General features: G+C 43.5%; 2 protein-coding genes across 3 annotated transcripts in view; one reads left to right on the top strand and one right to left on the bottom strand.

Moving 5' to 3' along the window:
• Positions 1 to 9,826: 9,826 nt before the first annotated feature.
• On the top strand, positions 9,827 to 10,634 carry LOC309602052 (tubulin polymerization-promoting protein family member 2-like; the record flags this gene model as incomplete). The annotated part of the gene is made up of 3 exons (XM_082335354.1): positions 9,827 to 9,996; positions 10,141 to 10,294; positions 10,452 to 10,634. The coding sequence occupies 3 exons, from the start codon at positions 9,827 to 9,829 to the stop codon at positions 10,632 to 10,634; spliced, it is 507 nt and encodes a 168-aa protein (XP_082191480.1).
• A 7,793-nt stretch (positions 10,635 to 18,427) lies between these two features.
• Positions 18,428 to 22,897, bottom strand: part of SYK (spleen associated tyrosine kinase) — a 58,407-nt gene continuing 53,937 nt past the window's right edge. For both annotated transcript variants that reach the window (XM_082336583.1, XM_082336584.1), the window contains 3 exons: positions 22,529 to 22,669; positions 22,173 to 22,285; positions 18,428 to 20,549 (listed from right to left, as the gene is read on the bottom strand). In XM_082336583.1, coding sequence (XP_082192709.1) covers positions 20,477 to 20,549; positions 22,173 to 22,285; positions 22,529 to 22,669 — 327 coding nt within the window. In that variant the 3' untranslated portion in view covers positions 18,428 to 20,476. The remainder of the gene's footprint in view (positions 20,550 to 22,172; positions 22,286 to 22,528; positions 22,670 to 22,897) is intronic.

Here is a 22,897-nt window from a genome sequence, read left to right as displayed (position 1 = left end):
AGCTCATGGCTTTTACAACCTTCCCAGTCTAAAAGAAGCAGTATTTTGTGGTGCGCTGGCAGTTTGTTGTTTGTTTATTTGTTTTAGAAGAATCTCCAACCACAGCAGTTTTTTCCATTTTCTAGGAGAAGCACTGTAGGCCAAAAGTGGAAGAATGAGAACTGGGAGAAAATATAATAGGTTAATGTATCCCTAGGTTTGGAAAGCAAGAGAACTAAATTGACTGTCAGTATGAAAATAACCCTCTAGGATCAGAAGAAAAGCTCATCCACTCACATGTCCTGTCTCTGGCATATGCTTAGACCAGAACAAGCACGTGCTCCTAGAGCATCCGCTGGTATAAAACTTTCTGGCTACCAGTCAGGCTCAGAGACTTGCTACACTGGAGGTTGTTGCCTCTCTATCTTCAGTAGCCCTTTTAAGGACCTTCCTTCCCTGGCTTTTCCTAATTGCTTTTTGAACCTCTTTATATTTCTGTTGCACAAAGCACCTTGTGGTGGTGAGTTTCACCATTTCACACTATGAGGACAGAGTGAGGGGCTGTCATTTCTCAGCATGCTGCGAGAGCACGGAAGCACAGAAAGCACAGGAAAACAGCAGCCCCACTGGACTGTGTCAGCACCCAGCACTGATGCGAAAATCAGAGATGCCAGGAGGAGTGGGATTTGTCTGTGCCATGGAGCAGCAACACCTAGTACTAAATAAATGTTCTTGCTAGCCTCCAAGTTAGAGTGGTACAGAGGGATGGTGCCAGGTCCTGCTCTAGCTAGGTGAGTCCCTGGCTGCTAGGGTATTAGTACTATTGATCAGTTTTATTGCAGCAGTACCTAAAGGTTCTAACTTGGATCTGATCTGCATTTTCAAGATGCTGTAAACATGCAGCAAAAAGACAGCTCAACTCCCGAGAGCTGGCCACTGAAATATTTAGTGAGGAAGAGCAGGCAGATTCAAGTGTGTGCACAAGGCTGTAGATAGCCACTACCTTTCTTTTATCATTTTTAGATTTACTGGATGCCTGAGTTGGTGCTAGACAGCGCAGGTTTTGGGAACACCTGTCAGACCATAACCAGAAAAATGAGAAGGCCCGTTGGTTTCTCAGCTCCTTACGATGCTCTTTAAGGAGAACCCTCTGCCCCGGGATGGAGTGCAGGGCTGTGTCTAACACATCTGCCAAATTCATCTCTGCTCTTGATATGCCTGGAAGGCGTTAGTTCAGTCAAAACTGAAACTCTCTTCTTGACAACACTAGCTGCTCAGAAAGGCAACAGAAGTGTGTATCTGCGTGTTAGCCAACACAGCACTTCCCTGTGGAGGTGTTTAAAGGGCAGGGTGCCCAGCTCCCTGTCTTTGCTCTTTGCCTTCACCAAGATGTTTGAAGTCTGAACCATTGCCTGACAGTGAAGAAAAGATAGCCTCTTCCTCTGCAAGCTGCAGTGTGTTTTGAAATAGGTTGTCAATTTCCTTAGTAGTAATAAAAACATAACGTCTATTTTATTTTTTTCATTGATAGATCAGAAAAGGAACAGGTTTGCAGCTTTAGAAGTCTGGTGTCCTAGGCCATCCTTACACCTGCTCTGGGACTTTACAACCTGCTGTTAACACAACTTTATTTACTAAACAGGATGCAGAAAAACTAAGCAATCAAACAGAAAGCTCTAAAACATAATGTAAATCCTCTTGTGTTGTTTAAGTCTGGTTGTGCTCAGTGCTGTTAGCTGGGATATGTTGTGTAAGTGATTTTTGTGCTTTTATGGCAGGGAAGGTAGAAGAGAAGGTAAAAGTATAGTGCAAGAACAGTGTAATACTAAGACTGCAGTTTGTGAATTGGCCATTGTATTGCTTAGTATCTCAGCAAATAAGGTCACGTATGTGCTTTTAAGTATTAATTAGGCCATGGCCTTTATGGACTGATATTGAAGAATATTGCTGTTGGATAAAATAAGGCACAAAAAAACCACTGGTAATTAGTTATTAATATTTTTTCTTCTTTTGCTTGAAACTTACTTTTAAAAGCTTGAAATAGAATTCTCTCGTTGAAACAGGCCTGTGCAGCTGGTCGGAAAAGGACAGAAGGCTTGAGCTATCATAGCAAAATGATGGGCCAACATCAGCTATAGTATAAATAAGAATATCTCAAGAAAATAATTGAATTTATCCATAAAGGGGCTAAGTGATAAGTGATGAGGAAATCTGCTTGTCTTATTTGTATGTATGTGATGCATGCCAGCATCTGAGTTTTATGTTGGTCTGAATGACAGCACACAACGGATGGCTTGCAAATACCTTACTATAAGGATCAAAGCAATTTAGGACCTTAAGTTACAATAGATATCTAGAGGTATGTTTCTCAGAAGCATCTAAAATGTGTTTTGACATATTTTTTAGTTAAAAAAGCATATGATACACTTGCTATTTGTATATTAGCCCTAAAAAATCCTTTAACTTAATATTTCTTGTACCTCCTCCCCTACGGAATGCTTTGACATGTTGTGGAAAAAAATAAGCAGCAACTGTGTTTGTACAATAAATACACACAAAGGTTCTGTACCTTTTCAGATGGACTTGTAGATCAGAGTTGAAGAACTACGAAGAGACTTTTGCAGGAAGAAGGATGTTGTTGGAACAGTGTGCAAATGGCTCAACTTGTTGAAACAAGCCAAAACAAGATCATTTATTCTTGGATAATTGCATCAAATCAAGTTTGAGGTAAATGCAATTTTGCCTGTGGAGGGAGATAATATAATGTAGCTAATATAGAATAGGAAAACAGACTTCAGGACCAAAATGAGTTCCTAATATAGCTTCAGTAGAATCAGTAGATGTTACACTGGCAATGAATATGACTCACATTATCATATGGAAATTACATATATATATATATATATGAATATGACCTTTTCAATATATATGAAAATGACCTTTTTTAATATGTTAGTAATCACTCTTAATAATGCAATTATTAAATGCCATATTTTCTAATGACTTAGCTAGACATTTATCTAAGAATTTTTTTTGTAAGTCTTGGGAGAGGTTCAGCAAAGTGGCACACCTGCTTAGTAATCCAGCATTTTCATGTGATACCATTGGCCGTAGTCCACTTTCACTTATTCCAAGAACCCCAATGTAATAGGAAAGCAGGCCTTCTGGCCAAGGGGAACATGTATTTGTCCTAGATGAATTAATTTGAGAGAGGATGGTTATTCTGCCAATATTCCTGTAACAAACAATAACTTCAAAATACAGCTGTAGTGTCCCTAAAATTAAGTTTTGTGCTCTAATCAGAATATATTGACTAGTCCTAGCATTTGATTTTCCTCTGTGGTTGATGTCTTTAAAGGGCCGTTTCCTTTTTTTTGTTTTTTGTGACTCAGATGATTCTTGAAATAAACTGCCAATTGTGGGGAAAAAAATGCTCACAAGTTTTCATGAAAATAAGCGGACATTGTGTAAAACTGCTCAATCTAAAGCAACAAACTTCTCATAGAGGTCAAGATCATGAGGTGCATCTAGACCACCAGAAGATTTCACGCTGCTTTTACTGTCTAAAGAGAAAAGTGAAGGAATGAGGCATGTGCAATCCAATAATCAAGAGAGAGGGCTGTGCCGGAGCCCTCGTGTGGGAATGGTGCTTGGGGAGCAAAGCTTCTTCAGCTCTCCGGCTAAAATCAGTTCAAGCCAACACCGTGATCCAAAAAGCACCCAAGAAGAGAAGAAAGCCGTGGCTGAAACTTGCTAAGAAAAGTGCCTTAACCTCCAGTTTATTTGTTGATGTACCTTTTCAGTCCATGTCCTCCTACACACAGCTTGAGGACGACATTGAAGTTAAACTATAGGATAATATTTGTATAATAAAAGGAACTGTACAAATTTCTGAAGGGCAGTGGTGAGACAAGTTATATTTACCTTTTGTCTGTACCAAGCATTGAGCATGATCTTGCTTAGTGCCTCCATGAGCTGTCAGACCTGCAGTATGACTACTAGGCAGACTAGTACTGGCACTAAGAAAAAACAAAAAATGTTTAAGTACTCAGAATTTGAAGGGAGGGTAGTGCAAATTGGTTACAGTTTCATTTCTGCCTCTGCCCCTTCTAAACACATAAAGGTGGTAGAGTGCATGTGGAGTTTCTCTTAAGGAGATAATAATGGATGTCAAGCATTAAAGAAATGCAGTCTGATGCTGCTTCATGCTCACTGTAATCACCCTTCCTCCCTGCATGGCTGCTCCATGCAGCTCAGCTTTCGGGCTCAGTTTACCTCCTCCTCAGCCTTGCTGTGGCCAAACTGGCCACAGGAGCTACAGAGCATCGCATCTGAGGCAGCCAAGGGAGGCAGGGGTCAGCAGCCACACCGGCAACCTGACCCATCTGTGGTGCACGGCAGGTATTTTCCCACGTGGTTCCTGGGCATTGGTGCTGTAGGCTTCAGTGCCTGTCCTCCATCATCCATCCCATCACTGCGGGGAGACACCTCGGCTCCTACCGCACCAGCGCAGCCAGCCATGCGGAGAGCCTGGCGCAGACAGGACCAGGCATCTCCCATTGCAATGACCGCAAAACATCACCCACCGTAGACAAATTCCCATGACAAGGACTGTCCCATGGGTATCCCCCTAAAGCACGTATTTCTTGGACAGATGCAGATTCAGAGTGAGCACAGGTCAAAGAAGAAATCATCAACTCTTCCTGTGCTCAGCCTCTGAAACGAGAAGTAGGTGATTTCCATAGACAAAGAGGGAATATGTTTTTTTTGTAATTACCCATTTCTACTAGAGGGATATGCTTGGTAAGATCAGTGGTTCAGCACAGGGGTAAGGGTAGATAATTTCTTGGTTTATTTCTGTGGGGACTGCGGCTCACCAGAGACCCCAGGACAATGCAGAAACTTAGTTTTCCATATGTTGGTTTTCAAGTAAATGATGAGGCTCTTGAGTTCACATGGGCTAGACTGAGGCATACAGAAGGTCACTTCAGTGCAGGATTATTAAACTTGTCTGATTTACTCCTCTGAACAACAGTTTGATCTACATGTCCATAAAAGGTTTCCTGATGGTGTATGTGTGTGTACGTGCTTGACATAAATAAAAAATACACTGAAGAACTGAAGATATTGAAAAGAAATCCCATAAAATATTTTTACACAGAACAGCTGCATGTCTGGTCTCTTTAGCTTGATGTTAATTTCTGACAAGTAGCTTCAAATTTCTCAGTGCAAGATTCTTGTTCTTTCAGCTATTCTGTAAAACTTCTCTTTTTAAGCCCAGGCACCAACACGTTGCTCTCTTTTCTCCTCTTTCCTCATACATCTGCATCAGACAGATTATATTCGTTCAGCAAGACGGCTAAAGTCACTGCCTTTCAAACTTGTGCTATGTATTACATTCTCCTACTTGACTCTCATTTTAAATACAAATTTGTTCTTCATCTACTTGGAGACCAGGAAAGGGACAATTTGGCTGCAAAAGGACATGCTCTGGGATCAAACGGGGTGGGGAGGGGCTTTGTGGAGTGGGTACAGCTCCACATCTGAGTTTCGATTCACCTTCATCCTCCATCATTTGTGGTTTTTCTGGGTCTAGCAGTAATCCGAGCAGCTCGTTTTGACAGATTTAGAGTGTTTCATACAGTAATTGGAATCTCACTGCTTTAATGTCTTCATTCAAATAGTTTCTCTGATCGTGGCACTGAAAGGGAAGTCTTAAGCTATACATAGCTTTGTGTGAAAAAAGGAGGTTTATGTGATTATGGTAATGGTTCATAAAATCTAGCAGACAAAGAATAATTTAGAATTCATTTATTCATAACAGCAGAGGTTAATATTCTTCTTGCCTACAAAAGAGTTTCAGACATTAATCTTTTCTCCTGGATTTCTGCTATTCTGCAGAGCTAGTTTGGATTGCTTCAGTATTACAGATGTCCTAACTTCTTTTTTTGTCCTTTTTAGTCTCTTCAAAATACTATTTTTCCTTAAATAAATAATGCTACTTCCATGAAGATGGTATCAAAGCTGTCTTCCAACTTTCCTGCAGATTTATGTAAGTATTTGAATAGAATGCTGAATTCTTGTCTCTGTTTTGCAGCTAAGCATTTTACTGATACAGAATAAATCACTTCCCTACAACTGAAGATTTAAGATTTAAGCAACTTAGCATATCCTTTCATAATTTGAGAATTTCTTGTCGATGGTGCATTTGCTTAAAGAACAGGGGAATAGTGTGTGTACATGTCTGTTTATATATGTTATTTATATTATTTCAGTAGGATACTGTTTTTTCCTTTTTTTTTTTTTTAATTTTTGTGATGACCCTCCTCTATCTCTTCAGTGCCTGTCTTATCTAAGATGCTTCAAACTTCCCTAAATGTAATTTTAAACTGAGCTCATAAAAGGCTGGCAACAACTTCAAATACTTAACTAGTTACTTGGGACCAAATTGTGTACTCCCTTGGCCCAAATTTGTTGAAAGCTTTGCAGTTGAAAGCAGAAAAAAATTGGCATGCAGCCATGAGAAAATTGAAGAGCAAAGACCATAGGCACAGTGATTCAGATTAATCTCTGCATTAACTTCACTGAACCAATACATCTGGAACATATTAAAACAATTTTGCTGTGTGATCTGTCAGTTACGTGCTATCATTCTAGAGATTGCCTCTTTAAAGTCCTGTCCTCCAGGTTAAATGAATTAAATGCGCACAAGGTTGGAAATAACATAGTTCTCTTTTTAGTTAAACATTGGTGACCTCTGGTGAGCTTCTTGCATGCTCACTCTGCCTGCGAGGTGCATAGCTGGAGAGGGGGCTTTGTCCTTTGGGTAGATGGGGGTTGGATGAGACCATCAGGCCATCCAGATCCACAGGATCCCCACCTTCCATCCAGATCCACAGGATCCCCACCTTCCCTGGCAATCTCTGCAGTTTTGGAAACATGGCTGTTTTGAGCTGCTTTTGTTTACGGCTTTGTTGAGTTTATGGCTGGGGAGCATTGCCCCAAGAGCTTAAAGGGAAGTGACCTTTTGGTTTATTCATCGCTACATGCAGGCTGTGAGGAGCAGAAACAAATAAGCTGTTGGCATCACAGAATCGATCCAAAGTGGTTTTGAGTTAGAGGCCAAAAAAGAGAGGTGAACTCCTGACCTTGAAATTTATGGGCGCTTGGCTGCTCACTCTAAGACAGTATTGCTTTCTTTCTGGGTCCTTCAGCTTCACCTAATCACCTAAAGCTAGGTATATATTTTTCAATTTAAAGAAAGTCATATGCTGTAACTAAAAGGGGAAAAAAAGTTCAGTTCCAAAAATACACTCTGCCACAGAAAAGAGACACCTTTCCAGAATATAAAAAAAATCCTGACCAACAACGTGCACATCTGCCCTGCACATCATCATTTCTGTGATAACAGCTAGTGCCTCACTTTTTTCCTGCTTTCCTTGCACAGGCAGTGAGACTGGCATTCCTGCTGGGACAGCCCCAAAACAGGCCGCCTGCAACAAGGCAAGAGGAAACAATTCATTGGGGTGGTTAGCACTTGTTGAAAAGGCAGATACAGCACTGCCACCAATCGTTTGTCTGAGGTTTACATTGGCATCCTTAGTCTCTGCCCCTGGCTCATCAGCAGCAAGTGGCACTGCAGAACAGGTGAGCTGCATGGCTGTGCCAGGACTGCGACATTGTCACCCTGACAGGGTGGGATGCCAGGCTGTGTTCCCCAGCAGCAGCAGGAGGTGGCACCAGGCGTGTTTTTGACATTTCACCCTTGCCTGGACAACCCCCCCTTGCCCCCAGAACCTTTCAAGGCTGACAGCTGTCCAGCGCCCTTCACACTAAACCTGCCAAAGGGCAAACGAGTGTCTCTGGGTGGCAATGTAATTGGTGAAGAATTATGGTCAGTCCAACAGGAAGACCAAAGGCCATGCAGAAGTGCAGGAGCGATGAGCATGTGGCAGTATCTGCAAGGTTTTCCTCCTGGAATGGGTAGAGCTTGGCCAACCTCACGGTGCTGCGGTGGCCTTGCTGCAACCAACAGCAAGACTGGAAAGTACATGCCTGTTAATTAGTGGTGAGAATAAAATATTTCTGAAATAAGATGTATTTATACATGGTTCCATGTTGCTAAGCACAGCTTAAGGAAGATAAATAAATCAACCAATGAAGGCACATTAATTTAATCTTACATGAACCACAAAGATGAAATGCCTTTTTTAACAGTGTGCTATCACAGTGACCCTACAAACATGGTACGACTGCCAGGGTGCAAGCTGAGCCTTATTGCTGGCCTAAACTTCCCAGGTCCAATTTCCATCTTCTTTGTTTGTTAGCTTATGAGTGGAAAACCGTGTTTCTCAAAGTTTTTTCATAGATGATGGGTGTTTTGTCTCTCCCCCTTCCCACCCCACCCTGTTTTTTGGAGTTATTGATTTCCTGATGACCCCCAAAGGTGTGCGGGCACATTGCCTAGCCAGGGCATGAGCACGCTGGCAGCAGATCAGCTCCTTGAGGAAGGAGGAGCAAGGACTGGCTGCATTTACTGGTTATAGGGATAAACACCCCTTCCCTTCAGAGTGCATGTCCCAGTACGGATGACATTTCCAGTGTGTGATGCCTATGGTTAGCTAAAGAGTGTGCAGTATTTGTCTTTTTGTCCCACAGTGGGCTGAAGGTCCAATAACCCCCCGCAAGGGGTTTGGGCCACCATGTCTCTGGTGGCACAGGGTTGTCCCCCTCCTTCTCTGCCCCGCCCTCCCCCCTGCCCCGCCCTGTGGTGGGCCTTCCAAGGACTGTGACGTATGTGGTTGCTGAGGTGACAATCGGCCAGCAAGGCACTAGGGGTGGCTCTGAGTGCCCACTCCCTCCAGGACAGCGGGGAAAGTGCCAGCACCATCACCAGCACCATCACCACTGGCTTACACAGGTGAGCTGGGTCCACACCTCCAGGGACGGAGGGAAGGGTCCTGGGAGGGCTCCGAGCAAGGACATTTGGAGCCTCCTTCATGCTTGCAGCACACAGCCTCCCTGGTACAAAGCTGCCTGATTTTTGCTCTGGAGAGGTGCAGACCCACACAAGGTTTATGTTAAATGGCAGCCTGCAAACAGCCTTGTGATCCAGAGCCCCTGGGTGAAGCAGTGGGTATTTCAAAAGGGTTCCAGGGTGTCTCACAAGCAGCAGGAATTGGCTGCTCAAGTCATGCTGGACTGATTTACAAGCCGAGCAATGGCTTTTGTGTTCTCAGAGACCCCTGATACCTGGTTGCGGTGGTCTAAGTTGATCAGTAGTGGAAAAATTACTGGTGTCGGGATGAGGACAACCTAATTAAGGGAGCAAGTCAGGGGATGAAGTGTGATGGGGAAAGATGGGGACAACTCCTTGGTGACTACTTGCAAGATGATCTGTGAGATTTAGGCACTTATCTGGAGCCTAGAAGACAAATTTAGACTCTTTATCATCCAGTAACAGACAAAGCATAAATCAGCTTACAAATGCAGGCATTTGTTATTTAGACAGTCTAACTGAAACTTGTATTTCAAAAAGGTTCAGAAGCTTTGGATGCCTTGTTCCTTCACATGCAGTGGTCATTAATTCACCCTAGAGCCCCACCTCCACCCCTCCTTTGCCTTGCCTTGGGTCCCAGCTGATCCATGCCCTAATCCTGCCTGGATCCCAGGTGTTCTATGTCAATACCTGTGTGGTCGTCATGTTTGTCCCATGGTGGAGAGATACCTGTGGGTGGTGCCCCTTGCTCTGCTGGACACAAGGTGCGTGGGACATGGGTGTGTGTCCAGCAGCTGCAGATGGCCCTCAGCTCCTTCCCTGCCAACTTCTTTTCTCCACAGCAGCAAGATGTCAGAGGTAGAAAATGCTTTCCGTAAATTTGCGATGTATGGTGACACATCTGCCAGTGGCAATGACATGACGGGGAAAAACTTCTCCAAGATGTGCAAAGAGTGTGGAATTATGGATGGGAAAGCCGTGACCAGCACTGACGTTGACATTGTATTCAACAAAGTCAAGTGAGTGTTGCAGGGAGGCACAGTGGGCAGCACAGCTGGGCCGGAGGCAGGCAGACCCTTGTGAGAGGGGCAGCCCTGGGGGGTTCCCACCCGGCTGACACCCAGCAGCAAGGTAACTTTCCTTTTGGTCTCCCCTCACCATAGGACCAAGGGTGCCCGCACCATCAGCTTTGCTGAGTTCCAGCAGGCCATGAAGGAGCTCTGCGGCAAGCGCTTCAAGGGCAAATCACCGGAGGAAGCGCTGCAGGCAGTGTATGGCCTCATCGAGGGGAAGGAGCCCGGCAGCGTGGGCGCCACGGTGAGTATGAGTTTCCTCACTCGCTGTACACCTTGAGCTGCCACAGGACCATTCGTCCCTGCTGTAGGGAAGTGTGCTGTCCTCACGTGTAGGGCAGAGCTTATTTGTGAGCTATTTCCTAATGCTGGCTGCTTCTTGCCGGCCTCCTTTCTTGCAGAAAGCCACCAAGGTTGGTGGGGTCGAGAGGCTGACGGACACTAGCAAATACACCGGCAGCCACAAAGAGCGTTTTGATGAGAGTGGCAAAGGGAAGGGTCTTGCTGGCCGCCAGGATCTGACGGACAACAGTGGCTACGTTGGAGCCTACAAGGGAGCTGGCACGTACGACCGGACGCACTAGGACTGAAACTGCTTAAGGAAACATGGACTTTTCCCCTATAACATGGGAGGAGAGGCAAATAAACATCTCATGCAACCAACCTTCTGTGTCTGTGCACCCTAAATCCAACAGGGTGGGAATGCATGGGGTGGGCACTGGTTGACTCCAAAGAGTGGTGCAGCAGGTTCCCCATCTGACCACAGCTTTGATTGCTGTGTGTTGGGGTTGAATCCAAGCACAAGCTAGCCTTCTGGAGGAAATTCTATGGGCCAGCTAGTTCACTGCCATCACACTGCTTTGCATTTCCAATCAAGTGAACAGTAGGTTAGTCTCTGAATATTTTTTTTTTTTTTGTTTAATTATTTTTATTCTCCCCTCCCAACATGCTATACTTTTTGCTGTGATTTTTGGCTTGGGAACCAGTGTGTGCATGTTTTTGTATAGCTGCCCTGGGTTACATTTGAGTTGATGGTTTCTGGTGGCAGGTAAGCATACCAGTGGTGCCTGACCACACCTTAAAAGAGCACTCTTACAGGGCATAGGATGCAACATGTACCACACTGTGGAGAGGGAAGGAGTACCAATAACACCAGTTCCTGCTTTTTGCTTTCCCCTTCCCCTATGTTAAACCCTTTCACCTGTTCCTAGCACTTGGCAAGGTCACTCATTACTGTTTCCCTAGGCTTCAGGATGCTAGCAGCTGGGGAGGAGTCTGTGAGTCTGAGGAAAGCAAATAAAGAGCTGTGGTGCGGGGGATCATGAAGGAGGGAAGGCCTGTGTGGAGCATAGCAGGCTCTCTGTACTCGGGAGGACGATTTGCAAGCTCTGCCTTGCACCCAAATCCTTTTCCCAACTCCCCTCTCTTTCCTCCTCTGCCTCCCATCCCCACCGCTGTGGTTGCTTACGAGATCTCTAGCGCTGACAAGACTTAAAATCACACGTGCATTTGTTCTTTCCCCTTGGCATTTTTGCAGGCTGGTAGGACTAGCATATCTCTTGTTCCTGCTGCTGGGTCTGTGGCTGTGTGGCCAGTTTTGGGGTGCCCAGTGTGGGCACCCACCCAGGACACACTGCTGGGCAGCAGAAGGCTGTGGGGAGCTCCTTGGGTGTGTCACCAGCTCTCAGCCCACTGGAGCTGCCTTCCCTGCTGAGCACTTTCAGTCTCCTGGATTTAGCATAACTGAGCTTTTAGCGATAACAGAAACAACACCTTTGGGACAGTTTCTGCTAATGTTATGAAGAATTACTTAGTTGTGCTATTCCCATCCTATGAGCCCTCATCATGGTCTGTGACGGGTGCTCAAGGCACAACACTTGCTCAGAGCACATTGCTTTTTGCCCCATAGCACTCACGAAATGTCCTCCTTGCTGCCCTAACCCCAGATAACATAGCAGTTAGGTGGATCTAGGAATTAACAAGTCTCACTCACTCACTCACTCTCTCTTACGCTGTCCGTATGTACCAATGACCTTCTAAACTACTTAAAAAACGATCCATTTTGCCCCTAGATAACTCACGTGTGTAAAGGGGTTTGGTGACTCTGGGATATGTGGCACAAAGTCTTATAGAGAAGTGAGCAGGTGCATTGGGCATAATTGGCAGGGTCTTGGTAGCTGGGGACTGCAGGGGTGACCTGGGAGGAGGAGGTCACAGACCACCCTGTGCTGGCCCACAGCCTGAGCAGGGCTGGAGCAAAGAGATGTCACCAGCAAGTGCTGGAGCAAAGAAACACCCTGAGCAGGGGCAGGCACACAGAAGATACTGGAGGAGGTATGACTCTAGAGGGACTGCGGCTCGAGGAGAAGACCACACCAGAGCAGCGCAGTGAGAAACAAGGACCAGCAAAAGAAGAGGACCACAGCGGCTCACCCCAACCCCCTGTGCCATCCATGGCCTCCTTGGAGGCACTGAGGGGATGGGAGACCAGGAAGGGCGCAGGAACAGTGTCTGGGGGGAAGCTGATGTATTTCACCTACGTGTTTTTTTAATTGCTTCTCTTTGTTTCTCAATACCAGAATTGATAATTTAAAGTTTATGTTAGTTGGCAATAAAACAAACTGAAATTCAGACTCAAGACTGCTGCTTTGCCCAAGGTAGTAGGAATGGGATATAGTAAAATGGAAAGAATAGGACTGGAACATATGTAAAAAAAAATAGGCCTTATGCCTGCTTTTTATTTTTTTGTATAACTCAGATCTTTAAAACACATACTCAAAGTGGCTGTCCTCAGCAATGCTGTCTTGGTACATCATGTCCTGTACAACAGTTTAAGCAAAGTACCTGTAAATTAAGAGATAACTGCATGTTATGCAATAAAGAAAAGCTAATGCACTCAGTAAAACAATGACAGAACATTCTCACATAGCTCTGCTTTTGCTGGCATAGCATTCCTTATTTAAATACTGTCAGCAGGTAATTGCAACAAATATTAGTATTTCAGAGCTATGATTGCTATTCCTGACGCTTTCTCTTATTAGTTCCTGAAGTGGCTCTACTCATCCTGTTGCTCTTGAGACGCTCCTGCAGAAACATGGCTGAGAGGCTGCAGGACTGTATGACAGTGCCCTGGACCTGGACGCAGCTCTTCTTTAACTGTTTTCTGTGCTTTGGTGTATGAGTCATAGTCCCCTGGTCGTCCCAGGATGAAGGGCTGATTGATTCCTTTCCCACAACACAGCACTATGTTGGGAGCATAGCTGGTGTGTGTTACAGTGTATTCAAAGATATGGTTTCAAGGTTCTCCCAGTATTTTCCACACCCCCTTACCCCCAAATGCTTATTAACGCATGATGGATAGTAATCAGCAGGGTCCTGCTGATGCTTGGTGGCCAAGCAGAAAGGCCTGCTGCCTTCATGGGCCCAGCAGTTTACTACCACCAAATAATGCAGTTTTCAAGCAAAAGATGTAGGTACCAGCAATCTCACAGCTGTATCAGTGTCCAGGTTTGGTGTGGCATCTGATGTCTCCATTCCTTCTAGCTGTGCTTCAAACACCTTGGGACTTTTTCATCTGGGGGGAAAGGAAGACAATGACTGCCCTCAATAACCAAACAAAGCTTGAGTGTATTTCTTTGTTCAGACCTCAGCTTCCTTGTAATTAAATGACTCAAGAAATTGCCCACATACACTTCTGCAAACAAACACAGGAATGTGTTGTATTATTAGTTTCTGGTTTGGTTTTTTTTTATATATATATATATGAAGAATATATATATATATATATATCTGACATGGAAAAAGCTGTGGGAGCTTTGGGAACAAACTGAGAGCTTTGTACTTGTGCTTGTGTAGTGTGAGTTCTGGTTTGCATTAACTCGGGTACAATGTGACCCTGGAGGGTGAATTTCTGAGACATGATTCAATCTGTACTTCATCCTGTAATCTAACTTGTGTAGTACTCCAGCACCAACAAGAATCACTACTTGTCCTGCCTATTCCTTATAAGTAGAAACCACAAAAAGATGAGGAATGCCATGCTCACTCCCTACAGCAGCTACAGAGTGGACAGATAAAAAGGAAGTCATGGTTGACTGAAGAGTTTAAAAATAGTACCTGGTTACTGCATGCCTCTGGGGAAGCAGTAATACCAGTGGACGTAAGATTTTAAAATAGCCAAAGACATGCATGTATCAATGACAGAGTCAACAACACATTTGCAAAAGAAAAAGAAAAAAAAAGTTTATGCTCTAGTGCATTGGGAGCCTGCAAAAATTGAGGTGGCTCCCCAGTGCAAGGTGTGTGTGGGGGGTCCTCTTACACCACTGCCATCTGATACCAAATACCTGTATCATTTTGTATTTGCTCTCTTAAAGAGGCCATATTATCTAGAAAACCAGTCATACTGGGAGAAAGAGCCTTCCTTTCAGTGGTGGCTGAAGTTTATTGTGCATCACTTCTCTGCGCTGTCCTTTGGCAGTCAGAGGGAGTGTGAGGGCTTTGGGAGAGGGCTGGCTGCTGATGCTTCTGTTGTCATTTAAGCACCCGTTTGCATAGTAGTCAGAACAAGGCCCGCGGAAGCTGCTAGAAGAGGAATGTAGCTACACACGTATAAACGGCCCAGTTTGGGGGATTTACTAGCAAGAGTGGAAATCTTGCTGAAACAGAATGACATTGATAATCTAGGTGTTTATACCCAGCTATGGCTAAGATGTGTTATTACACAGGGAAGCACTGGCTCCAAATTACACATCTGTTGGGAAAAGGAACATTAAACGAAGCCAAACAGCCAATTTACAACTGCTCCAAAGTAGAGTGGAAAAAATACCCCCGAGTCCCGCTCTTCGGCAAGCTCAGCGAGCTTGTTTCTCTGGTGCCTCTCTTGATGTAACCCTGCCCCCCTCCCAGCCGTTCCCTTCCATGCAGTTTCCTTGCTATCTTCTAGAAATATGACTCAAGACCAACATCAGCGATTCTTTGCCAGCTGGTCATTGCTTCAGGATACTGGATACACCAGTCAGATGGAAATCACTTGATAACATCATTGATGAAATCTGCACGTAAATTAGAACAAGGTCTGAAGATACAGCTACAGTGGCTGTGTAGTAAGAACTGAGGCAGTAGGGCAGGGTGTTATCGAACATAGGCAGGAAAAAATGATGAGAAACTACACACGCGTGTGTGTGTAATGTTTTTAAAGCAAAGTCTTCAAACTGTGCAAGAGACAGCTATAAAAAGCCTCTGCTACCTGTTCTGCTGCTCAGGTGCGCAGTTACAGTCTTGGCACTCTTGCTGTGGCTGAAACCGGCACAATTTCACTTTAACAAAGGAGGAAGAAGAAATAACAGATGTTGACGTCAGTGCAGCCACTGGCTGGTTCCAGTGCGGCAGGACAGACGAGTGAGTGTCCATGCAAAGTAATGCTTGCGCTGCAGCGTGGGCTGATGGCTCACACTATTTTCTGTGGTATTGAACCCTTCTTTGCAAAGTTGTTTCTATTTTATTTTTTTCTTGCAGTGTGTATTTCTAACGTGACAGAGGCACAGGGAGCCTAGCACTCAGTTTAGCAACCCGCTGCTGCACAGGGTGTGCCAGGCGAGCAGCTGGAGCTGCACCCGTGGGGCAGTGGGACTCCTCCACAAGCACTTCCTTACAGTTAAGCAAGGCCTGGACCAAACGGGCTCTTACCCTGACAGTTTAAGGCATTCACAGGGGTAGACAGGTGTGGGGCGTTAATGATCTATGCATGTTCACACTGGACTGGTCATCCAGGTGCTACTTACCTTTAAAGGTATGAATTTTAATGGACAGCAGTGTAATGCCTTCCCTAGCTGCCTCTTGTTTCCTCTGCTGCTTTGGTTATCAAGAAATGCGCACATCTCCACTGCCTCAGGGAAGCAGTGGTTATACTCGGTGCAGAGTTAATTACACGCCATGGAACCCAGTGGGTATTCACCTCAATTAACAAATATATGACAGAAAAGAAAACATACCCATTTGGAGATCGACGCACAGTGCTAGCCTGGCTTCAGAGCGCTCTGGGTAGTTGGAGGACTCTTGTTTTCAGTCAGGTTTGCGCTACATCACTCTGACTGTTGTGTCACAGGAATCCATGGTGTAATACAAGCCTAAAGGAAGACGTGTATGCCACAGGCTTGTCTCTTTTTTCCAGCACTATTAATCAATCTAACAGGAGACAACTTATTTCCCTACACATTTTGTTTTTCTGATAGTCGCTGCATGCTCCACCCTCATTCCTCCCCTCCTTTTCCAGCTGCAAACCTTCACAGGTTACCTGGCTGCCCCAGTAAAGGTGTTTCCATCTCAGCCCCCAGCCGCCCGTAGTTACTGCAGGAGGCATTCGGCTGTTGAGTCTTGCCCATCAGCCTTACAACCAGTCCCCACTACCACCGGCCCCGCAAGCCGCCCTGGCAGGGAGAGCCAGGGCCCAAATGCGGTGGTGCCACTGTCTCGCGTCGCACCATGGCGTGCAGGACTGGGACACACTGCTGGGGAACGGTGACACTGACTCTTGAAGTGGCTCTTTTCCATCTGAGTCTGGGATATTCTTTTTGTTCACTGCTGTTTTTCTTCACTGTCCAGAATCAGGCGGTGCATTTTTTCTTCTCTTTTTTTTTCTTCTTCTTTTTCTGCATGACTTACAGGCTTTCTTTCCTCACTAAACTGAGGGCTGGTAATTACAACTGCTAGCTTAATGTTCCCCTGTACTATTCAACCCAGATGCCATCCTCGCTCTCTTCTATGCATGTGTGGGACATATTCCATATCTTTCTGCTGGTATCACTTAGCAGACATGGGGACACCGAGTCTTAAAAGTCTTCGTCCGTCACCCACAGCTAATGGTTATTCGCGATACAAATAATTCATGATTTGTCCTCACATGGAACTTTGCTTCACAGCAAGCAGCAAACGGACGGACAAGTTCCTCCCTGCTGCAGAGGCACAGCAAGAGCCAGGGCGGAAGGGAGAGTGCCAGAAACGCTCGCACAAGTGCATCCGTCTGCAGCGTTCAAGTATTGCCACCTCCCGGCAGGGCCGTGCCGGGCCGTGCCGCTGCCCCAGCCCGCAGCCCGGCTGCGCTGGCCGCTCTCGTTGTCTCATTAAAAGCCCCCCTTTTGCTTAGTCTTTGAAGCAGGTGGAGATTGCGCCGGGGTTTTTAAGAAGTTCGGGTGGGTCCTTAGGGGAAAAGGTGAGTGGCCTCCTGTGCTCCGAAAAAACTCCATGATTTTGTAGATTTGAGCCCTAACCTAAAGCTGTAATTACAGTTTTCCTTCACTGAAAAACCTGTTTAACATGTTCTCACCCACTCCTTCTTCTCCGAGCTACTCATACCAGCCTCCCTTCCTCCACGCTGCATTTTGCTACCCCTGAACTCTGCTGTGACAATTACTCGTGGGGCTACACTGCCAAACAGCATTTCTGATACGAGTCAATCTAAAAATTAAGACGACCAAACCCAGAGAGCCAAAAGACAAAAGCCCCTTCGTATCTGTCGATGGCGCAGTCCCACGAGGGGCAAGGTGGAGCAGTTAGGCCAGGTTTGCTGCGCAGGAAAAACCACCACAGCAGCACAGTGTCCGTCAGTCACTGACTGATCCCCCCCAAAGGTAAGCACCTGCTTGAGGAGTTGTCTGCCTCTCGGCCTTTGTTCTCTATTATTCAGACTCACATTCAGTCCCGTCCAGCCTTTGCTTTCCTGAGGACTTGAGCTTGCAGCAAAAGCTAAATGAAAGACTCGGATCCCTCTGTTGTTATTTCAGAATACCTAGAACAGTTGCCTGCAGCCCTGAGGGAGGCTGCGTGGGGTGTAACGTGGCTTAAATCCTGCATAGCTGCTACCTGTAGTGCAGAAATCCTTGGACAGCTGATACGCTGCACCGACTCCTGACACCTCTAACCTTCCAGATGCAGCACAGTGCTGTTGAAAAGCAGGATCTCGGAAAGCCTTAGGTGTAGTAACAACATGCGTATTTTGGGAGATTTTCCTGCTAGTCCTGAATAGCTCCAAAAGCAGCCCAGGCTTCAGTGGGCTTATCTGTCGTGTCAGGTACCTTTCAGCGTCAACAGAGGAATCTCAATCTTCCACAACAATCACAGTAATTCAGTAAATATACACGCTCTGCACAGCACCAGCATTTTTTATAAAGCACTTAAATATTAAAGGATTCTTGTTAAAACAACATATTTTGTAAAACAGTGTCTTTAATTTCCATTTCAAAACCTAATCCATTTATTTCACAATACTTTATATTCTCATTGTAAACATTTATTTCATAATAGCGAAGTTTAAAATAATTGAGTAATACCAGAAAGTGACATTCACTCAGGAGAGCGGGAAAGAAATATTCCTCCAGTTTTGTTGTATCAGATAACACTTTTTAAGGGAGCTGTTATCTATCTATCTATCTATCTATCTATCTATCTATCTATCTATCTATCTATCTATCTCAGGGAAATTGAGTACTGTCACTCACTGGCTAGTAGAGATTTGTGCAATTTGTTTATAACTAATATCCCCATGAATGTACTAATTGCATACATAGAGCTAAAAAGTTCTATGCAACAGAATTAAAGCGACAAAACACCTACATGTAACTATGGCTAGCTTCTACACAAGCTGTTCTTGTAGAAAAATGTTTCTTAACAACAAAACAAAAAATAAATCGTCTTCAATATAAGTCACGTTTGGTCACATTTGAAACATGGTCTATTGCACTCAGTATCTTTCAGGAGCATGTGCTTTCTGAAGTGTCTTGCACTGCACACCCAAGATTAAACTACCAAAAATCACCTGGTATTTTTTGAAAAATAGACCATAAACTTGGTAAAAAAGAAAAAAAAAAATTACAGTAACTCCTACATTTGTTTATAGTCATCTCTTTTATGAAAATTATTTCACACTTTCTCACTGTAATTGCCCACACAGTTTCTTTGCGAGATAAAAAAATATCACTGCATCTCTAAGAATACCCTGTTCACACAATTAAACACTTATGTTCTAACCAGCCATATGCAATAAATACATCTAACTCTAAATCTTATTCTTTATATTCTTCTAAAATCTCTGTATCTAGTAGATGCAATGTATGTAGACTCCTGAGATATATGTAAATGCCAGTAAAGTAGCTACGTGTAAAGAATAAGTGATAGAAATTTTGATATCTGTAATATTTAAAACGAGATTGGACAAACAATGCATAAGGGTAAAAACAGAATCAGAAGTTGATTACATTATTTGTTATTACTGTTGCCATACTTGCACATTAATGGAAATATGTGGTGTGTTACATAAGAGTGATAACACAAATACCGTTTCCTGAGATGCTCACAAGGATTAATAACAGGACAAATACTAACATTTAGGAGTGGACAAAAGTAAACGATGTCCATACGCCTGTTTTAAAATATTGAGCTAGGGGTGATAAGCTGTGGTGAATTCTCACAAACGCTTTTCAAGAAAGGTTTGAAAAAAGATGATAGAAATGATTGCTGCTCAAAACACAGCACAAGGAGCTTTGGTATAGCCAAAGAGATTCATGGAAAAGATCTCTCTGGAGAAGGCTGAAACAGCACAGAGAAAGAAAGGTGGTGCTCCATCACCTTTCACTGTACAGCTGTCTTTTCAGGAATGCAGTGATGGAGTTCATGTTAAAACCCAGAATCATTGTCTTAGGTGCTGATACATTTTGTTCCAATGTGAGAGCAAGCCCCTGAGTTCAAAGGTTTCACCAGGAAAAAAATAACTCCCTGAGGGACAGCTGGACTTCCACATGAGATGAGGAACTAGAGACGCTGGTCACACTTAAAGGAGACGATGATGTTAGAAATTCACATCTCCCAGTTCCTCTCTGCCTACGTTACTACTGAGAAGAATACGATTTGATTTTAAAGGGTCTTGGGACTAAAATCAAACATGCTGTCAGTCAAAGCAACCGACACACATTCACAGTGAATTTCCTTCACGGTGAGAAATGTTTATGCTATTCTTCCTTGGGGAGGGGGAAGGATGGAACAACTCTTAATGCATTTAAGGGCTAAGAATATTAATAACAAGAATCTAAATCCCAATCTGCATTCAAACACAAGAGACGAAGAGGGCTGAAAGACATTAAATAGGTTTTACATGACCACAAAATGTAATGCCAGTAAAGCTGTAATTAAAATGAAATGGAATGTAGCAAAAGTATAAGCATCTGCTCTGACGTCCTTGCTGCTCGTTTTGGGGCCTCTTCACTTTCAACACTCTATTTCGGGGCTGGATATTGCGCAGAAGGCCAGAAAAGGCAACCCTACAGACACAAGGCTTAGCTCTGAGCTTTGCAGGGTGAAAGCGGCAGTACAAAAATCAAAGTCACTTGGTTTCGGAAACTGAACTGCTGGCTGGAAGCTGCTGTTCTTCATGCTGTTAGTGGGAAATGTCGTAATAGTAGTTACGTAATCTCATCTCGACCGCAACAAATCCTGGTCGGTCATCAACGCTGTGGAAAGACGACAAGTATCACTGCATAGGAAGGAGAAAGCTGTAAAGGTGCGTGGGCCTTGTAACGCTTGGGACTTTACCTCAGTGGTAGTTCATTTAAAGCTGCTCACAATATTTTAGGGCTACCAAAATGATGCTACAAATGAATACCAAGTGGCAAATGTCACTATAGAGCATCCAGTCAGTGGATTTACTATCAATCATGCCTGTTACTTTGTGGTTGGTGACGGTACTTCAAGAAAGAAATGGTAAATCAGCTCCATTTCATTTTCTACTTCATTTACGTCAGTAATAATCTAGAGAAAAGAATATTTACAGTGCAATATCTGCCTTATAATGGGTACTACAGTCATATAGAGTGGCTTAGCACCACTGAGAGGTGCCTACGCATACACTATATGGCTGTACTGTATTTCTTTCCTCTATATCTGCAACTCTGTTGATTTGGGAGAACATAATTAAACTGACCACAAGCCCTTACAATAATACATTACATATTGAGATAGTTACACTGCCTGACTTGAGCCTTCTTTTTAAATTTTTTTTTCTTTTTCTTTCCAATATTAAAGATATTTGAGTACAAGCAAATAAAAAGCAGCATGCTTTATGATATGTTTATTAATCATAACAAAAAATGATCCCTTTCACTCTAGAACTGTTACAGCATTCTTTGAGTAAAACCAAAAGGCAGAAATTATTTCATGGCTCCACATTCTTTCTAGAGTACTAGGTGTAATAAAACTAACGAAGAAGCAAGGTACCTAAAAGTGAAATACCACAGCTCCTTAAATGGAATCCAGAGACCTTTGTTGGACACACATATTCTCCAGATGGTGAACTGGAAGAATAAGTGACATTACAGTAGACTCTGGGTGCTTTATGGAGACCTTCCTACAGCTAAAAGTAACTTCAACAAAATAGTTTAAAATGATAAATCATAAAACATTTTTAATAATGTTTTGCAATATATTAATTAAAAAAGAATACCAGGTAGGCTTTCTTTTCTTTCTTCTCTGTATTTCATAATTCTAATTTCTGAATTGTTATCAATCAGAAAAACTGTTTCTGACATATTAGTTATGATCTGAAACGATATTTTGCCTCTCACTAATAGGAGGTCAATGTGGGATCCAATCTAACTATATTCAGAAATGACAGAAGAGAAAAATAGGTCAAAACAATTAATTATTGAGGAACAGAAGGAATAATATGGCAATATGACTTTGAAATTTCAGTAAAGCCAAAGTCTTGGAAATGAAAATTAAACAAAATACAATCCAAAATGAAACAAAAATATTTGCTTAATTTCAAATTTTCTTTTCAAAATACAGCAGACTGACCTTTTTGTGGAATGACTTGTTTTTCATGATACCCTATTTGTTGTGTGTAACTGTTCCAGCAAAATCAGCTGTGCAAAATCAGCTTCTTGTAGTACACTCAATAACTCAGCTAATTTTCACTTGAAAGTGCAACTGACTCCTTAGTTTGGAGGTTGTTTGTAAGCTGAACACCAGCTGAAACGATGTATTTTGAAATACCCTTTCCCCTCCCCTTTCTGGCTATTAACAAAGTAGATTAAAATATACTTCTATTAAAAGAGAGAGCATCACATCACACTTACTTGTATGTCCAACACAATTTCATTAGATCATACATTTCTGTTGGACAGACTTCAGGACGTTCCATTCGTTCTCCTCTTTCAATCATCTGTGCAACTTCACCACCTTTCATTCCCTGGAACAGGGTGACCAGAACAGTCAGCTGAGTTGCAAATGATTACAGCACACATGCTAGTATAAAACAAATAGAGGCCTGGAGTTGATTTTTGGGCTATCCTTTGACTCATTTGTTGCAACAGATGGGGCACTAAGGCCTGCTTTGACCGGCAATAACTCTTTTTAGGTAGGAAAAGGCATTGGTTCAAATTTGCTCTGAATTTTTACAGAAAAAAAATCACCAGATGATAGAACTACTCACCTTATATGGTTTTTGCCCGTAAGAGAAAGCTTCCCACATTAAAACCCCAAAGCTCCAGACATCACTTTTGCTGGAAAATTTGTAGAAATTCATGCATTCTGGAGCATACCACTTGACTGGCCATTTTCCATGACTTTGTGCCTAAAGTAAGTCATAACAGAAAGGAAAAAAAGCAGGCTAGAGACAGTGGTAAGTAGTAAACAACATCAGCATTCATATAAGCCAAGTTAACTTAGATCTGCACACATTTCTACTAAGTACCATAACATTTCTGATGCAGCTGGCATTAGACAGAATGGGTAGCAGCTTCTTCAAAAGTGTTACAAAATTGTTCCTAATCTTCCACTTTCAAAATAATGCACTGAAATG

Source organism: Platalea leucorodia (assembly GCF_965183815.1).
Source record: "Platalea leucorodia genome assembly, chromosome: Z".
NCBI lineage: Eukaryota > Metazoa > Chordata > Aves > Pelecaniformes > Threskiornithidae > Platalea > Platalea leucorodia.
The sequence above is the reverse complement of the archived record's forward strand: the minus strand, read 5'-3'. Positions and strand labels throughout refer to the sequence as shown.